The following is a 16,284-nucleotide window of genomic DNA, read 5'->3' on the forward strand; positions in this document are numbered from 1 at the left end:
CAACATCAACTTCGTTGGACTGGTCGTGTTGTTCAGATGCCTGATTACCGTCTTCCAATGCAACTACTCTATTCTGAACTTAAAAATGGACAGCGTAATGCTGGTGGTCAACAAAAGAGTTTTAAAGACTCTCTCAAGGCAAATCTTTAAAAATGTAGTATAAACACCGACAACTGGGAAACACTTGCCTGCGAGAGCTCCAATTGGAGAACAGCCTTTACCAAAGGTGTCGTGGACTTTGAAGATGCTCGAATTCAGGACGAAAGGGAGAAACATGCTAAGAGGAAGGCATGCTTGGCAAACCCTCACCGTGATCAACTCCTGCCCAGAAACCTATGTCCCTACTGTGGAAGGACGTGTGCATCCAGAATTGGCCTCCACAGTCACGTACGGACTCACTGTTAAAACTGTGCTCATGGAAGACAATCTTACTCGGCTACGAGTGATCGCCAAAGAAGAAGAAGCACCCTGACTCATTTTGTTATAAAAATCAGTATCCTACTGATGCCTCCTGCGGTATTAGGAAGACTGATAGGCTTGCTTTGTACCCACGTGGCCAGTTATAAGTGCCTCTTGGTTGTGGTATACCCGTTTCAAGGTTCATACCTCTTTGTGAAAGAGGAAAGTGGGTATTTTTCAAACCCTTGTAATCGATAAGTTTGCACTTAATGTGGCCCTTCGCCGCATGCTCCTTTAACATCCAACCTGTCCTTTGGAGCTTGCATTATACATGAGAGTCCCGATACAGTTACATCTTTAATTATTCTGCACAAAAGGCCAAGCCTACCGTTACAAATTCTATGTTTCATTTATACGATCGTCCAAGATTGCCTTCCTCCGAAGAGATCTTGGGTGGGGTGGAAGGGACAAACCACAATGACAAAGGCATATAGCTTCGCAAGCTCGGTTGGATTCCACGGCATCTTAAATGACAGCTTTGCCAGCGTGCTCCCCGTTAGCTATAACAATTATGAAAATGAGTTTTATCGCATGACCTCTGGACTGCGATCTCTTTTCAGTGCCACCCTGCATTTGTCTGTCTAGAATATCAGGGTTTCCAAACCTACAAAACAGGTATCTTACTTGGCTGAATGGAAATACTTAACGGCATCAGTTTATGACCTAGGCTGCATCGGCAAATTTGCAGCATGCTGCAGTAATAAAACCCGAATTCATTGAATTGTAATAGGCAAACACACATTTCCAGGTTTTTGTCCTGCAAGTAGCACAGGAGGAATTAAAAGCCACACAAAACAAGTTGGACACACACAAAACAAGATGTTAGGAATATGGCACTTCTACAGTCACATTACATAATTCACTTTAAATACTCGTGGGTTGCACCCTCACACATGTTGGGTTGCACATGAGTTGCCACTCTCCGTGATATGGAGAGAGGCATAAGGAGAAAAATGAAAAAAGCATAGAGAGAGGGAGAGGGGAAAGGACAGCAGAGAAAAAAAGGGAAAGAATGAGAGAAAGAGCTAGACAAATTTAAGCAGAACCAAAAAAAATTAAAAGGAGTTCGATGTTGCAAGCTAAGTTAGTTTAAAAGTTAACCTTAAATCTATAAATCTTCAAAAGGTTGCTGGTTTAAAAGGCATTGCTTTTTATTATGTTTATTTTTTACATTAACTATACAAACAAGTAACAAGGGGAAAGAGACAAGATTAATCTAAGCATCTTTCATAGCTATCATAATTGGACGATGGGATGTCAAGCTGATGAATGTGGATATGTACAATAATAAGATCATAGAACCCACTCAATGCAGGAATTTGTTACAGTATTTCTCAGATCTGCTCTCTCCAATGAGCTCGAGGTTAATGTACAGTCATCTAATTTTATCCTGACCACCACCGCAAGAGAGAATGAGATAGGAGCTTGCACAAAACTGAGAATGAGGGACAGAAACTTGCACGAAACCATCTAACAAGCTCAGTGAAGACGAGAGAGACAGACAGACAGACAGACAGACAGACAGACAGGTACATATAGATATCAGCCTCCTTGATCTAGGTCTAGGACTCTGTCCTTGACCAAACTGGCTTTTGTTGGAGATAATTGGATTTCTATAGTTCCTTTCTTCCCCTTAGGAAATGTCCATCACAGTAGGGAAAACTATAAACATATGCACTTTTGTTCTGTACTCATTTACTTAGAAGGACCATGCAGTTTATTTCCAAGTCAGGTGTGGTTCAGATCGCAGACCTTCATCCTGAAAGCACAAGTTTTGCCCCCACGTGGAATTGGAGAAGACTCGATAAGAATGAAGTTCTAGGGTTGGGGGAGACACGTCATCCACTTTCATCACAGGCGAAGCTCTTTTAATATAACATGGGGGCGCTTGAGGAATATGCGGCCCTGGTTGCATTTCTCCTCAAAGTGCTTTGCCCATGACCAAAACGCTCATGAAAAAGACCATGATGAAAAAGATCCACATGAAGAATCTGTCCATCACTTTGGCTACCTTCTTCCACTCCACTCCTTTGGCGTGGTTGGCTTTGTGGCGTCTCACGCAGCTAGCGATATATTCAATATTCTTGATCAGGATTCTGTAGCAGGAACAGCAACTAACAATATCCCTGGCGTTTTCACCCGGGACTCCACTGCCGTCACAAACGTCATCTGGGGGCTTCTTTTTGAGGTCACAGCCGCCGTGTTGGACCTTGGCAAGCGGCCTCCTCGTCCCTTCGTATCTGTCTTGGTCTTTTCGACAAGCGCTATTCGTCTTTTCCACCTTTGGGTCCCGCTCTTTGACACGTTGCAAACTTGTGCAGTTTTCGCCAACGTCATAAACGAAGAAGATCTTTGACATGTAGTCCAAGATGACCACCCTCGCCCACTGTGGGACAGGCTTGGCTCCTGATCCACAGTAATGGATATTCATTATAATGATGGTCAGTGCTGTGGATGCTGTGATCATTGTCATAGTAGCAATGTAATATTTACCTAAGAGGTGAGGGGAAAAGACAGCTCAAATGCTTGAATTGACGTCAACAAGAAATCGCGGGAGGAGTTCAACACTGCGCTGTTCTAAATGTTTATTGCTTATTTTATTACGTTTCTGTCCCTTTCCTCCAAGGAGCTCAAAGTGGTATAGGGTCACAAAATCATAGAACTGTAGGACTGGAAGGGAACACAAGGGTCATCTAGTCAAGCCCCTGCAATCTTCACCCAACATGGGACTTGAACCCATGGCCCTGAGCTATCCCAGGACATGGTTTCTTCTGTGGTAAAAAAAGGGTAAAAGGTAAAGGACCCCTGGACAGTTAAGTCCAGTCAAAGGCGACTCTGGGGTTGTGGCGCTCATCTTGCTTTTCAGGCCGAGGGAGCCGGCGTGTGTCCACAGACAGCTTTCCGGGTCATGTGGCCAGCAGGACTAAACCACTTCTGGCATGATGGAACACCACGCCAAATGCCATTTACCTTCCCGCCGCAGCGGTACCTATTTATCTACTTGCACTGGCATGCTTTCGAACTGCTAGGTTGGCAGGAGCTGGGGCAGAGCAACGGGAGCTCACCCTGTCGCGGGGATTCGAACCACCGACCTTCTGATTGGCAAGCCCAAGAGCAGGCATAGGCAAACTCTGGCCCTCCAGATGTTTGGGACTACAATTCCCATCATCCCTAGCTCACAGGACCAGTGGTCAGGGATGATGGGAATTGTAGTCCCAAACATCTGGAGGGCCGGAGTTTGCCTATGCCTGCCCAAGAGGCTCAGTGGTTTAGACCACAGCATCACCCGCCACCCACTTTACCTTTCCTTCTGTGAAAGCATCTCTGCCGGCCCAACAAAACAAACTCCCCTCTCTTCTACATGAGTAGTGTTCTAAGGGATCTCTTGGAGAGGGGAATGCCCCATTGTGCTAGCAGAAGTCCTTGTGTGGGCTTTCACTAGCAGGACCAGGTAGTTGAATCTGGCCTCGTATTAGAATGGTCCTAAGCAGAATCCAATGTTACAATTGTGTTCATGACAACCAGAGCTGGCAATGAATTTGGTGGACATCATTACAAGACGCGGGTGGCGCTGTGGGTTAAACCACAGAGCCTAGGACTTGCTGATCAGAAGGTCGGCAGTTCGAATCCCCACGACGGGGTGAGCTCCCGTTGTTTGGTCCCTGCTCCTGCCCACCTAGCAGTTCGAAAGCATGTCAAAGTGCAAGTAGATAAATAGGTACCGCTCCAGCGGGAAGGTAAACGGCGTTTCCGTGCGCTGCTCTGGTTCGCCAGAAGCGGCTTAGTCATGCTGGCCACATGCCCTGGAAGCTATACGCCGGCTCCCTTGGCCAATAAAGTGAGATGAGCGCCGCAACCCCAGAGTCGGTCACGACTGGACCTAATGGTCAGGGGTCCCTTTAACTTTACCTTATTACAAGACATTAGCATCATTGAAAGGACCACATTTCCTTTTGTCTAGGGAATCTGTCCATATGTGAACTATAACTTGCACAAAAATTGCCTTATGGCATCAAACGAAAGGGCTCTTCGTTCATCACTCTGTCTCCGAAAGTGGCCAGCTAGACCCTGTTGGTTTGTTTTCTACAAAATCAATATTGCCCTTCATTAATACTTCCAAAGCACTGTAAAGCATGCTAAGACAAATAGCATACAACAAGCAACAGCACGGAGAGAGTCTTTGCCCAGAGTTGAATTCAATGTTGCGCTATGACAATTGTCCTGTCTGGCAACGCTATGCGCCAATCTGAGGGTTCTCCCAATCCTTCAGAGTGGATTTGGGTGAGTTGCGGGGCACTGCAAGGGAGATGGTGAAGTCCCAGTGCACTAATTTGAATCCTTGGGCCAACTTCCAGTAGCAGAACAACTTAGTTGACTCCAACTCTCAGTGCCTAAAAGATACCTAGGCTGGCACCAGGCAACCCCACCCCCCAGGAAGGATTCCCTACTTCATAGCCCTAAAGTTATAATTTCAGGATGCCCCTTAGGCATTCTGACAAAGCACCACCAGCTCTGCAAGGCAAACATAGGGGATCAGGAAGAAGGCAGGACTGAGTTTTATTTCTTATCCTATATTGGCTCAGATGCATCCTCTGCAGCCCACCCCCCTCCCATGGCACATTGTAGCGGGACTTGTTGGGATAATTATCCCATTCAATACGAGATTGCTATTTTGCAAAAGTAAAGGTAAAGGGACCCCTGACCATTAGGTCCAGTCGTGGCCGACTCTGGGGTTGCGGTGCTCATCTCGCTTTATTGGCCGAGGGAGCCGGCGTACAGTTCTGGGTCATGTGGCCAGCATGACTAAGCCGCTTCTTGCGAACCAGAGCAGCACACGGAAACACCATTGACCTTCCCACCAAAGCAGTACCTATTTATCTACTTGCACTTTGATGTGCTTTCAAACTGCTAGGTTGGCAGGAGCAGGGACCGAGCAACGGGAGCTCACCCCATCATGGGGATTCGAACCGCCAACCTTCTGATCGGCAAGTCCTAGGTTCTGTGGTTTAACCCACAGCGCTACCCACGTCCTACAATTTTTGCAATGCATTGTACCAAATGTTAGGATTGTGTCATGTTTGAGGAACTTAAATAAATGCATAACACAGACTAAATCTTGCTTAAAGTAGAAGCATCAAAATCAATGGGACTTGAGCTAAGTTTTGCCACATTGTATCCAATAAGGGGAAATGAATTGGATATGTAAGTTTATTTATTGTATGAAAGGTTCGTGACATCTTAGCCTAAAGACTATGTTTGGCTTTGAGTTACAGCAAAGGAAGTGAGGTTGGTGTCATCACATACAGTGGTACCTTGGTTCGCGAACGGCTTAGTTGTTGAACGAATCGGCTCCTGAACGTTGCAAACCTGGAAGTAAGTGTTCTAGTTTGTGAATATTTTTCGGAAGCCGAACATCTGACGCGGCTTCCGCTTGAGTGCAGGAAGCTCCAGCAGCCAATCGGAAGGCGTGCCTTGGTTTTCGAACGGTTTCAGGAGCTGAACAGATTCCGGGAACAGATTAGGTTTGAGAACCAAAGTACAACTTTATTCTGATGGGTCTGGCTTGCTCCATAGCAGGCAACAACATCATCAAATAATGGACCCCTCACAGCTCAATTACATAAAAAGTATAAACGCTCAGATACCTACCGATCAAGGGTACATTTTCAGAAGGAGGCATGCTCTCCGCAACCATTAGCTGAAACACGGTCAGGGCAAGCAGAACAGTGACCCCCAGAGACACTTTTTCTCCAGAGTCTGCTGGGAGGTAGAATCCCAGTGGAGCCAGAAAAGATATCAACAGACAAGGAAGCAGCAGGTTAAATATATAGAAAGATGATTTCCTTTTCAAAATAAGGGTGAATGTAACATCTGGATAAGGCTCTGAGCAGCAGCCATAGGTTATCACATTCCTAACAGCCGGCATGCCGTGAATCTCCCACTCCACGTCTTCTATAAAGTCTGAGAGGTCGCCGCTGTCTAAAGAATTGAAAATATCTACCTGATTACCATTGTAGGTCCAAGAGCCAAAGGTTAGGTTGCACTCCTGGCTATCGAAGGGGAAGTAAGATACATCCACCACACATGAGCTTTTTGTTATAGCCGGTGAATCCCAAGTAATCTTGCCATCATGCCTCAATACAATGTTAGTGTTCACGGGCTCGGAAAAGTCATCATCAGCCCTAAAACAACAACAACAACACCATAAACACATATAAAACAATAAGTATATACAGATAAATCACCTTGTCGCAGGGATTCGAACCGCCGACCTTCAGATCGGCAAGCCTAAGAGGCTCAGTGGTTTAGACCACAGCACCACCCTCCCATAACTCCCAGTATGTTTCTGAGCACAATTCAAAGTGTTGGTGTTGACCTTTAAATCCCTAAAAGGCCTTGGCCCAGTATACCTGAAGGAGCGTCTCCACCCCCATTGTTCTGCCCGGACGCTGAGGTCCAGCGCCGAGGGCCTTCTGGTGGTTCCCTCATTGCAAGAAGCAAAGCTATAAGGAACCAGGCAGAGGGCCTTCTCTGTAGTGGCGCCCGCCCTGTGGAACACCCTCCCATTAGATGTCAAAGAGATAAACAACTACCTTACATTCAGAAGACATCTTAAGGCAGCCCTGTTCAGGGAAGTTTTTAATGTGTGACATCTTAGCGTATTTTTGGTCTTTGTGGAAGCCGCCCAGAGTGGCTGGGGAAACCCAGCCAGATGACCGGGGTACAAATAATAATAATAATAATAATAATAATAATAATAATAATAATAACAATAACAACAATATTAATATTATTATTATTATTATTATTATTACTATTACAGCACAAGACAGGCTCAAAGGGGATGGAAGCCACAAGCTCCCAGTTCACATCTCAGCTCGCCTATAATTTTACTAAAGGCGGCTTCACACATCTTGCGTAAAGTGCTTCTGAGCCTCTGTCCCACTGTGAGCTGCATGTGTGAAAGGCAGAACCACAGTTTTAAATGTGCTTAATAGCAGATTTTTAAATCGACTGAAGATGTATGAAGCTGAACAAACTTTTATGTGAGAGGGTTTTAAGCCGAGGTTGGATGGCCATCTGTCATGGATGCATTAGTTGAGATTCCTGCATTGCAGGGGGTTGGACTAGATGACTGTTGGTGTCCCTTCCAACTCTACCATTCTGTGATTCTAATTATGCTTCATAAATACTAAGGATAACATCAACAACATACTGCCCACATAAAAGACAATATATACTTTAAAGGTGTTTAGAGTTTGAATACCTTCTGAATGACTTTACTCAAGAGTCAATATCGGAATGAAATGGCCAGTGCGTGAACTGTCATTGAGCTACCTTAACAAACACATTCAAAACATGACATTCCTGGATGTCTGCCAGACCATGAGAGAGCTTTTCCTTAGCACTTCTGAAACTGTGGCATTCAAACACCTTTCGGTATAGGCACGTACAATTTTCACATCCTTTTTCTTACGTAGATGAAAGAGAAGATATTTTATGTGTCAACAACCTATCTGGTGACTAGAGATGTCTGATGGAAGTAACACAAGTGTTGTGAAATAACCTAGATTTCCTACCAAAGGAAATAAAAGCTTGGGGCAAGTGAAGATTTCATGAGTTGATCTTTCAACCAGATGAAAGGTGACCGTAGGTGGCTTGTTGGGCCTAAGCTCACAAGATCGTTTGAAACCAGAACTACCATATTTTTTGCTCTATAAGACTCACTTTTTCCCTCCTAAAAAGTAAGGGGAAATGTGTGTGCGTCTTATGGAGCTATGCCAGAAGCCAGAACAACAAGAGGGATTGCTGCTTTCACTGCGCAGTGATCCCTCTTGCTGTTCTGGCTTCTGAGATTCCGAATTTTTTTTTTCTTGTACAGTGGTGCCCCGCAAGACAAATGCCTCGCAAGACGAAAAACTCGCTAGACAAAAGGGTTTTCCGTTTTTTGAGTCGTTCCGCAAGACGAATTTCCCTATGGGCTTGCTTCGCAAGACGTTTGAGAGTTTGTTTCCTTTTTCTTAAAGCCGCTAAGCCGTTAATAGCCGCTAAGCCGCTAATAGCCGTGCTTCGCAAGACGAAAAAATCGCAAGATGAAGAGACTCGCAGAACGGATTAATTTCGTCTTGCGAGGCACCACTGTATTCCTCCTCCCAAAACTAGGTGCGTCTTGTGGTCTGGTGCGTCTTATAGAGCAAAAAATACGGTACTTTTTGCCGGCCAATTTTTATTTCCAAATGCCTGGCGGTCACCTCTTCCCGACTGCAAAAGGGATGCAATTTACACAAGGTACACATCTATCACTTTCCCCAGGCAACTTCTCTCTGCAAGCTGGCCCCAGATCCTTCACTCCCCCCACCAATGAATAGATAAATAAGCATAGCGCTAGATTCTTGCTTGCACATTTGTAAGAAACCTTCCCGGGCCAAACTTACTTGTTATAAAGGACAATGTCCGGTCTCCATACCAGATTGCTGGGGATTCGGATAGAATCCAACCCATCATATTCATCCTTGTCCCACTTCAAATAGGCATCGTACCATGTTTGTCGAATCCATAGGTAGGCGGTCAAAATTTGGTTTCTCTCATCCTGGAATATGACAGGAGGCCTAAACTTAGGAACATAGGAAGCAGTCTTATACAGAATCAGACCACATATTGTCCACCCCAAGGGTGGGCAACCTGTGGCCCTCCAGGTATTTCTGGACTACAACTCCCATCATCCTTGACAATTGGCTATGCTGGATGAGGATGATGGGAGCTAAGGACCCAAAAACATGTAAGGAGCCATAGGTTGTGCTCCCTTGAAAAACAGTATCTCAAAGTCCTGTCTGGAGATGTATGGGATTAGCAATAGATATCGCTCATAACATAGATATGGAAGCATGGGAATGATTGTGGAATATGGATATAAAATTTAGTGATGTATGGAAGTGAGAGCTGGACCATAAAGAAGGCTGATCGCCGAAGAATTGATGCTTTTGAATTATGGTGCTGGAGGAGACTCTTGAGAGTCCCATGGACTGCAAGAAGATCAAACCTCTCCATTCTTAAGAAAATCAGCCCTGAGTGCTCACTGGAAGGACAGATCCTGAAGCTGAGGCTCCAATACTTTGGCCACCTCATGAGAAGAGAAGACTCCCTGGAAAAGACCCTGATGTTGGGAAAGATGGAGGGCCCAAGGAGAAGGGGATGACAGACGACGAGATGGTTGGACAGTGTTCTCGAAGCTACCAGTATGAGTTTGACCAAACTGCGGGAGGCAGTGGAAGACAAGAGTACCTGGCGTACTCTGGTCCATGGGGTCACGAAGAGGTGGACACGACTAAACGTCTAAACAACAACAAATCTTTTAAGAGAACATTATATGAAAATGATATATCAATGGTGTATCTAACTCCAAGCAAACTGGCAAAAATGTATAAATCTAAATCAAACCAACGCTGGAAATGTAAAGAGAAAGAAGGTTCTTTTTATCATATGTGGTAGTCTTGTAGTAAGGTTAAAGTTCATTGGGAAATGATATATAATGAATTGAAAAGGATGTTCAAAATAACTTTTATAAAAACCACAACCCATAAACTTTTCTTTGGGGAATTATAGGGACAGAACTACCTAAATTGTATAGAAATTGATTTATGTATGCTACTACAGCAGCAAGAATGTTACTTGCCCCAAAGCGGAAAGAAGCAGAAGTCCCAGAAAAAGAAGAACGGATACAAAAGCTTATGGAGTATGCAGAAATGGTGAAACTTACTGGAAGAAAAAGAAATCAAGATAACAAACGTTTTATAAAAGAAGGGAAATTGTTTATTGAATATTTACAGATAAATTGTAAACAGATAAGAACATTGGCGGGATTAATGTAATAAGCTGCAGTTTTATAAGAGTATATATTTACAGCAGATAAATAAATGAGCAAGTTAAATGAACTTGGAAATGCAGAAGATATAAATAATAATAATTTAAGGAACCGCAGAAAGAGGGGGAAGGAAGACAAAATTTGGAAATGTTAAATTGATTGTAAAACTAATGAAATGTGTAAAATTGAAAAATATAAATAAAAAACTAATAAAAAAGGAGATGTCCAGAATTAAACCTGGGACATTTTGCATGTGCTTTGACAATCAGCTAAAGTTTCTCGCATGAACATGTCTGCAAGTCAACACATCCAGAAGGTTATTTTGGAACATGTTGTGGATCTAAAAGTGAATGTACTGCTCTGTGGCAACACACAGAGCTGATTCACAGAAAAGTTGACATAGTTAGAACCTCGGTGACATAATTATAGATTGTGCTTTCTTTGTCACGTCATGATGGCAATTTTCCATCATGCATCGACACAGTGGGTGGCTGCAGCAGTCCTAGTTTCCTGGAATTATTAAAATATGCATCTGCAAAGACATTTGTGGTCTGCTTACATTTTTTGGTGTTCATAAAAACGTATCACACAGAGGAGCCAGAGCTCAGCAGTATCTTCAGTCATATATATTGCTTAAGTCAGATTTTGCTTTTTGTTTTGGACTGCGACTGGGGTGAGGCTGATAGGAGTTGTGGTTCAAAACATCTGATAGGGACTAGGTTGGCAAAGTTTGGGCTAGGTTTACTGAGCTCCCCTGACACACTGATTTCAACAGGATGTAGGCATGACTAACTGAGACAAAAGGGAAGGAGTTCCACAATTTGCTCCACCAATATAATTAGAATACCCATATTCTTCTCAGATTGCACCCCAGGGAAGGACTATGGGGCAAACGGGGCAGAGAGAATCCTCTTTAGATTGTGATCAATATATACCGTATTTTTCGCTCTATAAGACGCACCAGACCACAAGACGCACCTAGTTTTTGGAGGAGGAAAACAAGGAAAAAAATATTCTGAATCTCAGAAGCCAGAACAGCAAGAGGGATCGCTGCACAGTGAAAGCAGCAATCCTTCTTGCTGTTCTGGCTTCTGGGATAGCTGTGCAGCCTGCATTCGCTCCATAAGATGCACTCACATTTCCCCTTACTTTTTAGGAGGGAAAAAGTGAGTCTTATAGAGAAAAAAATGCGGTATTTCTGTGTTGGCCTGATATAATCACGTAACAAAAAAAGTAACTCACTTGTAGCTCAACTACTGCTTCTTATCATAAAGAGTGTCTTAATTGTCTACATGGGAAAATGAAAACCGGAGTGCATTACTAACATTAATACAGGAATTTTTTTATTCTGTTTCTTAGCCACCCTTTGTCATAAGGTCTCAGGGCGGGGGTTATAACAATAGCATGTATGTTCAATTATAATTAAAAAAACAAATAGAGTATTGCAGTTAGAACCATAAACTAGGCAGCTCAAGGATGACAGGCGCGTTACAGATCCTAACAAAACCCAATGTAAGTTTCAGCCTGTAATTCCCTTTCAGTGAGTCAGAGAAGGAACCATGGGATTTTAGCAAAGAAAAAGAGAAACAAACCATATCAAAGTCTTCCTTCAAGTCATAGCTGTCAAGCGTCCCTTATTTGGCGGGACAGTCCCTTATCCCAGTGCCATGTCCCGCTGCTGTCCCTTGTTGATGATGTCCCTTAAATAAGCTACTGAAAGTAATGGGGCCCTTTCTATGTCCAGCTGTTTTTTGTCAATAACAAATTGTTGCTGGTTTTTTTGTGTTGAATATGTTCTATATGGTCATTTATGGACCTAATAGGTATCTAAAGCCATTTGCACGCAACAAAATATGTATTTTATCAAAGTAATTGTTGATCCCTTATTTTGGCTGCTGATCCCTTATTTTCAAATCTGTAAGTTGACAGCTATGCTTCAAGTACGTAGAAGCAGCAAGATAAAAACAAAAGTCCTTAAGCCTCTGCAATTCAAAATTGACAGACAAGATCAGGGGCTTTCCATCTGTAGAATATAGACCTCTTTTACTTACCATATCCTTTATTTGGGAGAGAGTGATCTGAAGAGTGACATTCAGTACACTGTCTGTATCTTCCACTGGTCTGAGAGCATTTGAATAGTCTTCAAAGAGCTCATTAAAGAGCATTTGAGCATATTTCCCTTGTGCTGCCTTAGCAACTGTATAAAACATATATATTTATTTTACATCGTCCATTGTAAACTTACAGTATTTGGCTTCTGACTTCCAGAGCCACATGAGCCGATTATGATATTTGCAGTAGTATACAGTATTATACATTTTAAAAGGCAAGGTTGGTTGTTGGGGATAGTTTGTTAAGCACTTGGTGCCATTTCTACAATAGAAATGTAAAACAGCTGCAAGTCAAGGGACCCTGGAAACTGTAGTTCAATAACGGGGATGGGATTGCTAAAAAAGAATTCTTCGCACCTCCCAAAAACACAGTTCCCAGAGTTCTTTAAAAGGAAACCATGGAGGTTAAACTTCAGGTGCTAAAACTCTGTCCTAACCCCGTTTCTTTCCATGAGACTACGCTGCCATGTAGTGGCACCATCCTAGTTTCCTAGAATTATTAAAATATGCATTTGCATCTCTGCATACTGAAATTGTTGAGTGTCTGTAGCAGGGTTGCCATATTTCAACCCTAACCTCGTTTCTCTCTCTCTCTATATATATACAGTGCTTTTTTCTGGAGGGACGCAGGGGTATGCATACCCCTAAACATTTTGTGAATCTAAGTTTGGCCTCATTGAGGGGCAGTAATTCAACAGGAGTAGTAAAATGAGAGTACCCCTAAACATTTTTTGGGGGGGAGTGCTGTGTGTGTGTGTGTGTGTGTGTGTGTGTGTGTGTGTGTGTGTGATTTTTTGTTTTGCAATTTAGAATATTTATTTAGACAACCCTAAAATATCAGTGACTTCCCTTCTTCTCATTCCTTGATTCATTCTGCATAGCATAAATCCCTGCATATTTTATATAAACTAAACCATTCAGTATTCCACTGTTACATCCATCAAAACCTATTTACACTGTTGAATTTATCTTACTGCTGCCAATGTTTTCAAGTGTACACAATTTCCTCCCATTATATTCAATAAACATTTCCCAATCTTCTTTAAACGAATGTTCTTCTTGTTCTCTTATTCTACAAGTTAGATCTGCAAGCTGCGTATATCCCATCAGTTTAAGTTGCCATTCTTCTTTGGTTGGGACGTCTCCTATTTTCCATTTTGGGGCTAACAAAACACGGGCCACTGTAGTGGCATACATAAATAACCTTTTCTGACACCTGTGAATTTCAGTCTGAATTGTCCCCAACAAAAAGGACTCTGGTTATTGTTTCTTTGGAAAGGTGCTTTTAAACATTTTTTCCAATTCGTTATAAATTATTTCCCAATACTTTTTTACCCTTTTACAGGTCCACCACATGTGAAAGAACGTTCCCTCCACCTCATTGCTAACCCTGTTTCTTTCCATGAGACTACGCTGCCATGTAGTGACACCCTCCTAGTTTCCTAGAATTATTAAAATTATGCATCTGCATCTCTGCATACTGAAATTGTTGAGAGTCTGTAGCAGGGTTGCCATATTTCAACCCTAACACCCTCCTTCATGCCTCCCTGCTATGGAAAAAGTCTCTTACCATGAAGCATTCCCACTGCAAAAACCAAGGAGAGGCTAAAGGCAAAGCGGAGCTTCATTGTGGAGAAGCTTTGCTCCTCTGGCTGTAGACAAAAATATATATCCCAAGCCGTTCTCTAGGTGAAACCATTCATGCCCAGTGCAACCTCACACGGAGAGCATAAAAGCAATAGACTCTGCCATACTTCTTCCCGCAGCTATAGTCAGAGTGGCATCGTCCTCTAGAGCTCCAACAATCATCAGTCATCCTCTGTTTTCTCATGGCCCTTACAGATCTGGTAACCTGAGAATGACGTGCCGGGTGACAAGGTGAAGGGATATCACCACGAAACTATTCCGCCAGAACTCCTCTAAGTCCTCGCTGATCACATTTCTTCTCTGCAAATAAAACCACAAAAGTAAGAATCAGACCAGCTCTGTTCCCACCTATTTTCCGTCTATCGCCTGCCTCCACGCATAGAGCTGCGCAAGAGATTCTGCCTCTGGAAAAGGATGCTGAGCATTGGGGCTCCATTGTTATATTTTCATATTTGCAAGCCAATATATAATTTCTACAATATTTTTCCTAGGGAGTATCCCCCACCCCATGACCTGTGTCACTGATTTAGCGACCATACGGACAAGGGCAACATATTGGTGCATATTTGGCAAAGTTGTTGCGCTTATATTTACAAAATAAGGATAAACTTTTGTCTAAAATGTATAATTTTCTACTAGAATGGGAAACAAAAGACGAGCTTGTTAAAACTCCAGTGACACACTCGGCAATAGATACAAAACACAATATAAATCTCAACCTCTTGGAGAAACTCTGGAAAAGTGACCTGAAATTTACTGCATGTTATTCATGGAAAGAGAATTATTCGAAAATGATTCATAAATGTTACTTAACTCCGAGTAGGATGGCTAAGATTTATAAAAGAGAATCAGATATGTGTTGGAAGTGTAAAGAAGCTGAGGGAACGTTTTTTCATATGTGGTGGACATGTAAAAAGGTAAAAGTGTATTGGGAAATGATTTATAATGAATGGGGGGGGGCAGGAATGTTTAAAACTACTTTCCCCCCAAAAAAGAATCCTTTTTGTTGGGGATAACCCAGACTGAAATTCCTAGGTGTCAGAGAATGTTATTTATGTATGCATAATTTATAAATGATCTATAGGATGTAAGTGCTGTACATCCATATTTTGCGAGCCAAACGCATCTGTTTTTAAATCAGGCCACTACACACATTATGAGGCCACAAATATGTATTTGACACCACATCTATTCACAAAATGTTTAGGGGTATACGTACCCCCAGAAAAAAGCACTGTACGTATGTATGTGTGTTTACCTTGTGCAATTACCAACATTTATCCTATATTTGAGACCTTAGAATTCCTATAACAATAGAAAACAGGGACAAATGGTTAAAAGTGATGACCTGTCTTGCATTTGGGGCCTAGTTTGTGGTGCAAACCATCTTCGGCGAATATTCATCTTGGAAGCGCAGAATCTAGCAGCAGAGCATGCAGCATTTGGGTTTTTTCATCTTGAGGCAGCAGGGAGGAATAAAGTGCTTCTGTGGATTGTCGGAACCGATCGTGTACTACCTCGCAAGGTCGTTGTTGCAAGGCAGTGCCGAGCTCCTGGCAGCAAGGAAGGGATACCAATGTGAAACGTTAAGAAAGACCAGCAAGAAGTTGTTATCTGGAATTCCTGTCGTGCGACAGAGATGCTTACCAGGTGAGTTACTGATGCTTACCAGCTGGCAGGAGGAGGAGGGAGCAACTGACCTGTCAGGAGGTCAACTACTACTGTCCGCTACTGCTGGATTTTGATATGCTTTTAGGCATAGCTGTCAACGTTTCCCTTTTTTAAAGAGAAATACTCTTATTCCAAATAGGATTCCTCGCAAGAAAAGGGAAAAGTTGGCAGCTATACTTTTAGGTGTACATTTAAATAAGGAGGTCATAAAGATCTCCAGGGCGTGTGTTCGGAAATGAGTAAATAAATAAATAAATAAATAAATAAATAAATTTAGATGTCCGTGAAATTCCGGGTGTATGGTTTCTCAACTCGCCACTCTCAGAAACAGCAAGGGCAAGGGCAAGGGGAGCGGCCGAGGAAAGGGTTAAAACAAAGCGCCGCCTCCATCCAACCAACCAACCGGCTCGCCAGCACCCGACACGTCACCACCACCACCAAGCGCAGGCGCGAAAGGGCAGGCTCTGTGACATCACGCGCCGCACTCTCCCACGCAGGAGACAGGTGGGGGGGGGTGCGCCGCCGCGAGGCTTC

The 16,284-nt window shown here is 43.1% G+C and overlaps 1 protein-coding gene across 1 annotated transcript; it reads right to left on the bottom strand.

Moving 5' to 3' along the window:
* Positions 1–368: 368 nt before the first annotated feature.
* CHRNA9 (cholinergic receptor nicotinic alpha 9 subunit) lies at positions 369–14,404 on the bottom strand. The gene is made up of 5 exons (XM_028745039.2): positions 14,003–14,404; positions 12,373–12,518; positions 8,895–9,049; positions 6,109–6,641; positions 369–2,952 (listed from the first exon to the last, which is right to left on the bottom strand). Exons 1-5 carry the CDS (start codon positions 14,058–14,060, stop codon positions 2,381–2,383), a joined length of 1,464 nt encoding a protein of 487 aa, XP_028600872.2. The 5' UTR covers positions 14,061–14,404; the 3' UTR covers positions 369–2,380.
* Between the last annotated feature and the right edge of the window lie 1,880 nt (positions 14,405–16,284).

The sequence above is a fragment of the Podarcis muralis genome, chromosome 9 (genome assembly GCF_964188315.1).
Source record: "Podarcis muralis chromosome 9, rPodMur119.hap1.1, whole genome shotgun sequence".
Taxonomy (NCBI): domain Eukaryota; kingdom Metazoa; phylum Chordata; class Lepidosauria; order Squamata; family Lacertidae; genus Podarcis; species Podarcis muralis.

Excerpts from the sequence above, each read along its gene's own strand:
- CHRNA9 (XM_028745039.2), bottom strand. The coding sequence starts at position 14,060 with ATGAAGCTCCGCTTTGCCTTTAGCCTCTCCTTGGTTTTTGCAGTGGGA. Across the intron at positions 9,050-12,372 it reads TCTCCCAAATAAAGGATATG|GATGAGAGAAACCAAATTTT; the intron begins GTAAGTAAAAGA and ends GTCATATTCCAG. Across the intron at positions 6,642-8,894 it reads GACATTGTCCTTTATAACAA|GGCTGATGATGACTTTTCCG; the intron begins GTAAGTTTGGCC and ends TTGTTGTTTTAG.